Source organism: Patiria miniata, unplaced genomic scaffold, assembly GCF_015706575.1.
Source record: "Patiria miniata isolate m_02_andy unplaced genomic scaffold, ASM1570657v1 HiC_scaffold_7, whole genome shotgun sequence".
Classification (NCBI taxonomy): domain Eukaryota; kingdom Metazoa; phylum Echinodermata; class Asteroidea; order Valvatida; family Asterinidae; genus Patiria; species Patiria miniata.
The window spans coordinates 4,573,140-4,584,477 of record NW_024037074.1 but is presented as its reverse complement, the minus strand read 5'-3'; the positions used below and the strand labels follow the sequence as shown (position 1 = coordinate 4,584,477).

The window sequence follows — 11,338 nt, the reverse complement described above, 5'->3', positions numbered from 1 at the left end:
CATGGACTTATAAAAAGCCTATATAGGGTCATTTGCTTTTCATGCATATTGGTTGTTTCCAATAATAAAACGGGTAACACCACTCAAATTCTGTCAAAGTTTCAGCTCAGTGGATAGTACACTTTTCGAGAAAACAATACACATGATCGCGACACACGATTTCGTCAATAGCACTTTTTTTTCTTCAAAAGTCAGTTAATATTAACTGATCGTTGGGATTCACCTACAATAAATTTCACGGGGTGTACGGTACTAGTCTATAATCCAAGACTTAGTAAGCTTGTCGATAATGAGTCGGTATTTACTTTTCGGATAAATGCAAATGATATGCCTATTTAACAAACGATATTGGTAATATACGAGACATTTCGATGTACGGTACTTTATCACGGATAATTATGAGGAAAAAAAAGAAGACATTTGGAGAGGACCAAGTGTAGGTAAAATAAACGGAAATAAGTTTTGATGTGTTTGATGTTTCCCCTTAAATTCTGTTTGTGTCATTACTGACCTCTTTGCGGCTGGCTTTGTATGAGAAAACAAAACTGTAGAAAGGACCAAGGGTGGGTTAAATAAACGGAAATAAGTTTTGATGTGTTTGATGTTTCCCCTTAAATTCTGTTTGTGTCATTACTGACCTCTTTGCGGCTGGCTTTGTATGAGAAAACAAAACTGTAGAAAGGGCCCAGTGCATGGGTAAAATAAACGGAAATAAATTTGGATGTGTTTGATGTTTCCTCTTAAATTCCGTTCCTGTCATGTGACTAATTCCGTAATTCATGTAGCTCCCATCTTTGCTGCTTTTTTTCTTTCTTTAAAGTAGTATCGATACATGTCACATGCCTCCCCTCAACCTTGAAGTGGCATCATCATCATTGAATTATGTCAACACATACGAGGAAAGCAAGTGAAAACAAAATACCTGTATGTGCCAACTTGCACAGATGGGGTTGGACCAACTTCATTATGTGCAGTGGCGTAGCCGGGGGGGGGGGGGGGGGGGGGGGGGGGGGGGGGGAGGGCGGATCCAGGGGGGGGGGCCAAAGGGGGCCATGGCCCCCCCCAAAAAAAACGAAACCAATTTTTTTTTTTTTTATGTGACATCGCAATAAAGGCAGGCAATGAGTACACCACCATCTTTTCCTCAAAAAACATTGGTTAAGGTGGTCAGAAATTGCCTCAGATCGCACCACAGAGCATCTAGAATCCAAAAAAAAATTCGGGGCCCTTAAGCGGGCCCCGAACCCCACGCCGTAATTTTTTGACCCACTTTTTTGGGGGAGCAAAAATTTTTTTTTGGCCCCCCCCCAAAAAAATTGTGTTCTGGATCCGCCCTTGGGGGGGGGGGGCGTGGGGGGCGAAACCTTGTCGCCCCCCCCCCCCCCCACTGAGATTTTGAGTTCGTAAAAAAATATCATTGATCTACATGACGCCCCCCCCCATGATATGTTCCAGCCCCCCCCCCCCCCCCATGAAAAATTCCTGGCTACGCCACTGATTTCGTATTACACATTAGGGATTAACGATTTGTGCAAATTAGGCACCCTTCCCAAAAGAATTTCAGGTGTCACCCCTTTAAAATATCTTCTCTAAGGCTATAACAACATATTTGCTAAGTTTGGTGCTTTGGACCAGTTGGTCACGATCTTGTCAAATATTGGGTCTAAGCCACCTGACTATTATAAGTTATAGGCCTACGCACGCACCGCGGTACTCCAGTAATTTTCCTAATTTCTGGTAGTATTTAACGGCATACATTCCGCCCAATCAAGCAGTTTATATTTGGTATAATAGCGATTGTATTTTATGACGTACATGTTTTGACAAAAAGAAAGTTGTCTTGTCACTTTTATAGGGGTTTGATATGAGCATGGCCCATCAGTTTGAGATTAATAACTTCATTCAAATTAACGAATCGGTTAATTGGCAATCCAAAAAAAACCTGTCGGTTGACCGAAAGGCATAATATATTATGTTCAACAGAGAAAACACTGGAGGAAAAACACACATGGAGATCAATAAGAGATTACTCTACATTTATATCTAAAGATAGTTATTTATTACCGATTCAGCCTATAAAACACACGTCTTAACCCGTTAGGTAACAAATTTGACAACCCCGTGCTACGTGAAGATCAAAAGAATCGAGTGAACACAATCGTTAAAGGATACTGTTTTTGCTGATACACAAAAGAAACTTACAAATACTGTTGAAAGACTCTGACATAAAAACTTAACCGGAAAATTTACAAAATCAATGTGCTCCATTTGATACTTCGCTCCCAAACAATGTCGGAAATAACTTACTAGTTAAGCAAATTGTTCAAATTAAAGTAACTTATTCGGTGTCCAAACAAAGGGTTGAGGTAAACGTTTTTCCTTTTCTTGCATTTGGCACTTCTGTAAAAACAAAACGCCAAATATTTTGTACTGCTCCTTTTGTTTTTATATACATGTACAATACACGGCTATTAAATTCTGATTTAGCTGTACCATAGAGCAATGGCTGTACCAAAGAAAACTGAAGGTTAGATCTGAGATAAATGACTGTAGCATGCAGAGAAATGCAAAATTTGCATTTGTTTTTGTATTTTTGGGGGGGGGGGTGGGGGTGGGGTTGGGGGTGGGGTTGGGGTGGGGGTGGGTCGGGCTCATGCCCTTTCAAAAACCATTTGTTTTTCACGACTTCGGAGGTCATCACATGACCTTTTTCAAAAAGTGAACTTTCATTGGCCACATAACCCAGAAAATACAGCAAACCAGTCTGCAAGCATATGAAAAAAATCCATACATTTATTTGTGTACCTTTTTGTACATGATACATGTACTTTTAAGTTTTTCGCTCTGGAATTAAAATTGCTTATGGCTATAGCAGACTTCCTAGTTTTTTTTTTAATTTCAAGAAACAACTTTTGCTCTACAGGCAACAGATTAAATAAAACTAATTCCAAAGGTGAATTGTTTGCTACTGTTTCCCCACATTCTTGTAATATTTTTGTAATTAAGGTTAATTATTTTTTTTTTCAACTATACAAACAATAAATGTTGCTCACAATTTCAGAAACAACTTTCCGTATAACTGTTGGGTCAAACCCACAGCAAGATTTGGCACAAATTAATTGTCCAAGTTGTAAGTGTCCTAAGTTTCGGTGTCTGTGGTAAACAAAATGCTAGGCATCACCGTACAAAACAATAATTAAATCATGACAAGTAAAATGATCTTGCATAAAATGCGTAGTAGAAAAAGCGAAGAAAGGACAAAATTATAAAGAATTTTTAGGTAAGTAAGACATGTCACTAAGACACTTGTTACGTTTTCCTCAGCAGTGCAAGTTAAACTTGTGAAAATACTTCTTCAAAAATAAAACAAACTAAAGAAAATCAACAGCAATGATAATCATTCACTAGTAAAATTATAATCTCACACTCCACGTATAAGAAAAAAACTTCTCAACCTACAAAAAAACAACAATTAAAAATCAGTAAATACCACAACGAGATCTACCTCACAATTTTATGAACACTTAATTGTGCTTCAATATAAAAAAGTCCAACATTTCATCACTACAACACCATATTATAATTATATATAATCAATGAGCCACCATTTTACTAAAAACAACCTCTATTTACCCAAAGAAGGCACTGGTAGGTCAGATGGCAAGTAAATATTTCATACAAAGTTATGAACGGTTTAAAGGGAATATACAACACTTGCAAACATCAAAAAACAAAACTACCAAACTATTTTGAAATACTTTACTCGACTGTCACTCAGTGAATGACAGCCTATAAGCATCCAGTAAAATCATGGCATCTGGTGTGCTGTCATTTTCAGGAAAAGTGGTATTTTTGTATCAATGCTGACCAGTATTGGAGAAAAAAAACAATTTTGTATTAATACTGCCTCCAATTTACCATATTTTGTTGGTCCGCATTTTGTTTGCTATCGATTACACACCTATGAATAGGTACAAAGCCAGCTAGACTAGTTCCCTGACCTTACAATTCCCGACGTCTATAGATTGCTTTGTTTCTCTTACGTTGGGTCAGGGAACCAGACTACCAGCACAAGATTGTTTCTCTTGGTTTTTCCAGCATCTTCGAACACAAAACTTCAAACAAGTCAGTGTTACAGTATTTGCTATAAAATACAACCCCCCCCCAATCCATTCATTTCTGAAAATTACAGCAAAAGCAAATGTTGTATATTACCATTAATATCCCGATTATGTTTTCCCCTTTCTGTATTTAATACAACCACATGATCATCAAACCTTAACATTATTTACTATCCACACAACCAAATTAGTTTTCAAAACATGTACCTCTAAAATATACAACATATTTTTATTTAAAATGTATGCCCATTATTCGACTGACGTATTTTGAATGGATCCTTAAACGCTGAGAGTCTGGCCACAAAACAAATTTGGCAAATAATTTGGGCCAAGAAATGTTTACTGTTTGGATCAGCAGGAATTTGTTCTCCACAAATCTACAATTTCCTCAAAAAATGGATACAAATATCCACCAAAATAGCATCAAATGCTCAAACAACTCATTCTTTCTTCTCAAGATTTTTTAAAATTTCAATTGGTATATCCACCGATCAAGTTTTAGAAACTTTAATCCCAACCCCCAAGTGAAATGTTTAATTGGATATAACTGAAGTGAGATCTTCAGCAAGTTAGTATTTAATACTACACGAATCTGACACACTTAATTGCTGAAATCTGTGCTTAAAATATATGTCTTATTAGAAACTTGTCTCATTTCTTTTGTCTTTTTAGCTTACAGAACTTTGTCAACTGCCATGCATTTCGGCAGAGACGGTTATTATATTGCTTTCCTAAAATACCAGGACAAAAATAAAAACAGTAGTAGTTATGAAATACAACGTAGTATTTACAAACAAAGTAAAACCGACATTCCTCATTATACAAAGAAGTTTAAAAATACAAAGAATTACAACATCATGCTTATTTTAGAAAATGTTTATTAAGAATATTTTTACTGAATGTCACCATTTGAAGTTGTTTGTGAATTTTTTTTTTTTAGGTGGGAAATTTCAAAAGAATGTCCTGATATCTCACCCTAAAAATATTGTAATGTTCAGAATACTGTTTTTCGCTTAAAGGTACAGTCCATCAGTTGTAATGTGTGCAGTTTGTTTGTTTGAAGCAACAAAAGTGCTCAATATCTGAAGAAGGATGCTGAACAACTAACCTGATGAAGTTTCAGCTTAGCTTGAGCTGCATTTTTTGAGAAAAACAACATTCTAGGATCTCGAGTTCGAATCAAAAGTTGCTGAATCATGTTTTGAATTGGGCCCTGAATTCAGCGTCCGAGACACGTTCTCACTAGCCGATTGCAGCTACGCGATGTCGCGCACTGATACAACGAATTAAAGCAACCGCATGCGCGTGTGTGTCGTGCCAATGCTTGCGCGGGCTTCAAAAATCAAAGGTCTTAAGAAGCACCATTGGAAAGGCCTTCTTTCGTTGATTTCTTCAAAATGACAGCTTGCCAGAAAGAATAATTTCACAGGGAGTTTAGTACCCTTACTATCTTTCAACCAAGTATGTTTTTCAATGATAATTACGCCAGTTACTCTTTGGATAGCTGCAAATGATGGACTCTGGCTTTAACGCGAAGAATGGCAAAAGGATCGCATTTGTGACCAGACCAGTGAACCGACTTGTGATGGTTGTCAAGTTGGTGTTGGCACAACAGCAAAGATTCAAAGCAAAACAGACATAACAACTTTCACAAACTCACACTGACAAAAATAGATCCTATTTCCTAAAGACTACTGTGAATTTTCTGTGTGCAGTGAACGTTAATAAATACCTGAAAATACATAAATATTTGACTTCACATTCAAATGTCCAAAAATCATCGTCAAATTTAAAAACAAAGTTAATATTTCAGAAACAATGAGTTAGACCATATAGTCGGTCTCTGGTCAGCGCGTGCCAATTTTGATCGTGCGAGTCGATTTTGTTTTTTCCACCCACAATTTTCCATGCTAGCTACAACAGCGCCCTCTACTGTTGCACCGCCTCAAATGTTCGTGGGCCGCTCATACCCAGTGATAGATCTGGTATGAGGTTGATGTTGAACAAATGATAGAAGCCCATGGGTACGAAGTCGCTGCCAGTTGATCAACAACAATGGCGACTAGTCAACTAGACACGAATTGACACGATGACATGTGATGTGAGCAATGGTGATTGTGAATTAAAGCGCGTCTAAATACATCAAATATGCCACTTACTTCCATGTCCGTTGTTTGTGGAGTGAAAACTCTTAGGCCCCCCAAAAAAGTCTACGGTTTCTGGTATGCGTGCGCGTCGCCGTAGCCATGCGCGTCAGCAAAATGAAAAAGTTTTTTTTTTCAATGAAAGATGATGTCTCAAACCGCCAAACTCACTGGTTTGACTGGAATCCTGCTGCTGCACAATTTTAACGTGTTTTTAGATGGGGTTATGATCGAGAATAAGCTTTATGTGGCCTCTCTGGACTCCCATATATTTGCACGAAGTTTAGTCGGGCACCATTTGCAATCATCAGCCGACATATGAAGCAAAAAAAAAAACAGGTAAAAAAAAAAAAAGCCACGTTGGCGCACCACTTTTTGGGCAAGCTCCATACCAGAAACCGGAGACTTATTTTTTTGGCCTTAGATTGGTATTGTGTAATGTGACGGGTGTACAATCTAAGCATGACGACCCCCCCCCCCCAAAAAAAAAGCATCGCCGCATCAATGCTGGAACTTTTGTCTGATCAGAGACCAACTATTTTTTTATTTTGCATTAAAGCTTAACTGCCAAATTAAAGGCAAAGAATGAGATTTTCCAACACCAATTTTTTCCAACTCCCACCTAAAAATTTAAACAGCCAATGCTGTTAACCCTAGATCATCATGCCTCGAAACGATGACGTAAATTGGAATACTTGAATGAGCAGATAGCGGTACGTATTAATAAATTATTCTGTTTTTTTTTTTTAAGATCTTACCATAAGTGACCTTCAGTGTATACCATGTACAAAATATATTTCATAGAAATTGCACGTCTTCATGTGATTTGCCACATTAAGTTTGTGCTGCAGAATGCATTTTTCACGACAAATGTCACTCTTTCGAAGTGGGCCTTCTTTTCAAGATGAATGTTCTCGTTCTCCAGATGTAAACTAGAGATTCAACATGAATTTGTTGGGGATTCGACAAGGAACAGCTTAGCATAGTCACTATTCCCTTAGCCAAAACAAGAGTACCAGCCACAACGTCGGATATACTACATGTTAAAAAAACCCAAAACATGTCCTTCTTTTGATCATAAACAACTCTGTTGTTTAGCAATGGAATTAAACTAAAATTTCAGATCATGTTAACAAGGAATGACAAATTTTACGGAGCGACTTTCATCAGCTTTGTGCAACAGGGTGAGATTTAATGACATGCGAAAAGAATCCTCACTTTCGGAATGTTGTTACAGCGCTGGAGACGGTGGGGGGAAGGCACATGCTGTGGCCGAAAGCTTCTGAAGGAATGCAGGATCACCCCTGATGTCATTGCACACCTCCTCGATCGTGTGTTGCACCAAACAATTGAGGAGGTATGCAATGACATCAGGGGTGATCCTGCATTCCTTCAGAAATTTTTTGGCTGCAGCACGCGCCTTCGGCCGCCGTCTCCAGCGCTGTACCGACATTGGAGAACGCAAAGTCGAAAGTGGCAGATTCTGAAAGTGAGTGTTTTTCGTATGACGTTTAAATCTCACCCTATAGCACAAAGCCGATAAACCTTGCTTCTTAAAATTTGCCGTGACTTGATCTAAAATTGTGGTTTAATTCCATTGGTGAACAACAAAGTTATTTAGGATCAAAATTAGACATGGGCTCCGTGCACAAGTACCCCCTCAACGTTGAGAAAGGGAGAGTTAGGGGAGACCACTTGGAGAGACATTGAACGCACTGCCAACGATGCCTGCTGCTCACGTGAAGACGGCCAGGGCTCTGTGCACATTTAGAATAAACTTAGTCGTGCGTATCATACTCCACGCAATACACGCTCGCAAACACCAGTACGCACATGCAGTGTGTGCCATCCACGGGGCTATCGAAAGTGGTAAGAAAAGCGCCCTCTCTTGTTGGCGTACGGAGCCCACGGTGCTGGTGACTGGTTTCCTGCTAACCACATTAAGTTATTAAGCGAATTCCTGATTACCAGCTCCTTGAACATGAATACTGACATTTCCTAAACTGACCAGGATATTGATACAATATAAATTATTCACAATCTTGATTGAAAAAGTCAGTCACCATAAAACATCGCAAGGTTTCCCCGTTCAGGTAGATGTTAAGGGGTGATGCCTCTGCTAGAGCTTGTACACCTTTTGAAGTTTCTGTAGAATGAAAGAAAAAAAATTGGAAAAATCCAAACATCATACAATAAAGTTCTAAACACCGCCAAAAAAACTCATTGGAGGGGTCGTAATTTTGAATCTGATCATCTTATGATAACTTCATTTAGCCTTTGGGGAATGTTGTTAGCTACATTTTGATAGCCCGTTTGCTACCAAAGACTGTAAATCGTTCAATATTGACAACAGTTTATGAAAAATGATGCAGCTTTGAAAAGGTTCAAATTTAAAGAGCACGCGAGTGGAAATTGCTGCACGACAATGAGTCCAAACATTGACAACAGTTTATGAAAAAATGATGCAGTTTTGAAAAGCTTCATATTTAAAGAGCACGCAAGTGGAAATTGCTGCGTGAAAATGAGTCCAAACTTCTGACCTTCCTTGCAAATTCTGGGACAGCAAATGAGGCACGATGAACAGCGGAATTGTAGTATTTCAGATCCAAACCGTCTAGACTCCTCAATGGCTCTCTGAAGTTGGTATTCTGGAGTACCCAAAAGAAAAAGTAAAAAAATTGACCTCAGGTTCCTGGAAATATATACAGCTACAAAAATAATAGATAGATTTAACACCCTCTCCTTTTCGTCTAAATTTGAATGCACGTCTTTAATCACATTTCAATTCAACGAAAGTTCAATCGTTTTCATTGTCCGTGCATTCGGTTTTGAGAAACAGACGGCCTATTATGTTACTTGTGCATTCATTTACACAAGCATACCTTTTCTAAATTGATTTCAGATACAGTTAATTTGATTGACGGTTAATGGAAAAAAAACCCCTAATTGTATCTGGTGCCGATTGCATTAACCTAAAAGTGAAAAAGAGTGGTGAATGTTTAAAATCGCCGTCTAAAAACGAAAAAGAAGTCTTGTAAACGAATCTGAAAAGACATAAACGAATGGTGTTGCTCAATCACTCAAATGATTGAACTGAAATGGTATCGAATGCTCTGGTAGCAAAAATGAAACGCGTGTTCAGAGCGATTCTTAAATTCAGACGAAAAAGAATGACCGATTTTCAGAAGTGAATTAACATTTTAGGAAATTGGCAGGGAAAACCTATATTATGCCTAACTCCCTAGGCGGTGTGCAAAATCATATTAAAATTGGAGGATTCAGGACTGTTAGGGTTAAAATGATATCAACCCATTAACAAATGTACTACATTGTATTACAATGTACTACAAATGTATTACATTGTGTTTATTCAATACAACCATAGAGTGCTCGGTGGCCGTTTCCATGGGCGTTGCCAAAATTTTTTCTAGAGGGGGGCAAAATTTTTTTTTGCCAAAAAATGCTTGTATTTCTCAACACATTCTCGATTTATCAGTTTTAGAGGGGGGAAGGGACATTTTGCCCCCCCCCCAACTCATTAAATTTACACCACTTTGTTTTCGTGCCTCTTTTTTTTTTTTTTTTTTTTCCTTCCTTTTTTTTTTTTTTTTTTTTTGCTTTTCTGGGGGGGGGGGGGCAAGTACCCCCCCTTGCCCCCCCTCGTGACGCCCATGGCCGTTTCGGGCGCGCGTTGCAGTGAGTATACTAATAGGCAGTCGGATAGTCGCTCAAGCTGAGTTTCGATTCCGTACGTTGAGTCACAAGTGATACTCACCTGGTTGAGGCTACACATAACAAAACCCTGCATGTCGGGAAAGGATGGGATCATACACATGTTGTAGTCCACCACACTGAAGTAGTCACCGGACATCTCCATGACAGACCGAGCGCACTCCAGGTTGCCCCACACTGAAGGCTCTGGTGAACAAACAAACAACAATAGGACAATTTTAATTAAATTCAATTCAAATAGACATTTATTTCCATATACAGCTATTACACGGTAGATAATGATTGTTATTTAACCGACATACAGATACTTGTCATTAGGTGGAACTCACATCATGTGACATTCGTTATTGCTCCCATTCACGCCGCGGCTCAAAAAGTACTATCCGCCCATGGGGAATGGGAAATACTATTGAACAGTTACAATGTAGGATCATTCTTGTTCCATGACGCGGTATCTGTGTGCAAATGCATGCTGGTGTGCACGTTCAGCGTTGCGCGTAGCGCGTATTGTTCCAAAGAGCCAGCCCTACAGAGTGGGGTTCAAACATTTTTGTGAAGGGGTGGTTTGGAAGCAATTACAGTTCTAGAGGTGGGAGGAAAAGCCCAGAAGAATATTCTGGGGTAAACCCACGGAATCAGGCAGGGACTGAAAACCAAATCCACATGTTGGCCCAGGCGGGATTCGAACCTGGGTCACAGCGGTGGAAAAGTACAGCTACGAAGTGTCTGGCTCCGACAACAAGTCAAAAACAGGGAAATACCCGGTACCCACGTTGCGACATGAATATTCCGTTGGGTTTCAGGGCCGCCTTGACCAGTTCATAGTAATCCTTCGAGTAGATGCTGTCCGTCAGGTCGTTACAGGGCGTCCTGTCTGGAATGTCGTTTATGATGATGTCGAAGGCTTGCCTGCGCTCCTTGACGAACTCAAAGCCGTCGCCGATGTGCAGCTTTAGCCTCTTGCAGCTGAAGCCCACCGCCATGGAGGGCATAAACTCCTTGCACGCACTGATCACCTCCTGAACAAATCATGAGAACTATAAACTTAAAGCCAGAGTCCATCATTTGCAGCTATCCAAAAAGTAACTGGAGTAATTATTGTTGAGAAACGTACTTGGTTGAAATATAGTAAGGGGACTAAACTCCCTGTGAAATTGTTCATTCTTGCAAGCTGTCATTTTGAAGCAATCAACGAAAGAAGGCCTTTCCAATGGTGCGTCTTAAGAAGCACTGTAGGAAATTCAAATTAGTAGTTGTGCGCGCAAGCATTGGCACGATGCACACTTGCGCACGGTTGCCATAATTCGTCGGATCAGTGAGTGACATCGCGTAGCTGCAATC

The 11,338-nt window shown here is 39.4% G+C and overlaps 1 protein-coding gene across 2 annotated transcripts in view; it reads right to left on the bottom strand.

The window, feature by feature from the left end:
- Nucleotides 1-7,001: 7,001 nt before the first annotated feature.
- LOC119744879 (spermidine synthase-like) overlaps nt 7,002-11,338 on the bottom strand; it is a 37,291-nt gene continuing 32,954 nt past the window's right edge. For both annotated transcript variants that reach the window (XM_038221063.1, XM_038221064.1), the window contains exons 5-8: nt 10,770-11,016; nt 10,041-10,183; nt 8,806-8,913; nt 7,002-8,411 (exon numbers count right to left, since the gene is read on the bottom strand). In XM_038221063.1, the coding sequence (XP_038076991.1) occupies nt 8,385-8,411; nt 8,806-8,913; nt 10,041-10,183; nt 10,770-11,016 (525 nt within the window). In that variant the 3' untranslated portion in view covers nt 7,002-8,384. The remainder of the gene's footprint in view (nt 8,412-8,805; nt 8,914-10,040; nt 10,184-10,769; nt 11,017-11,338) is intronic.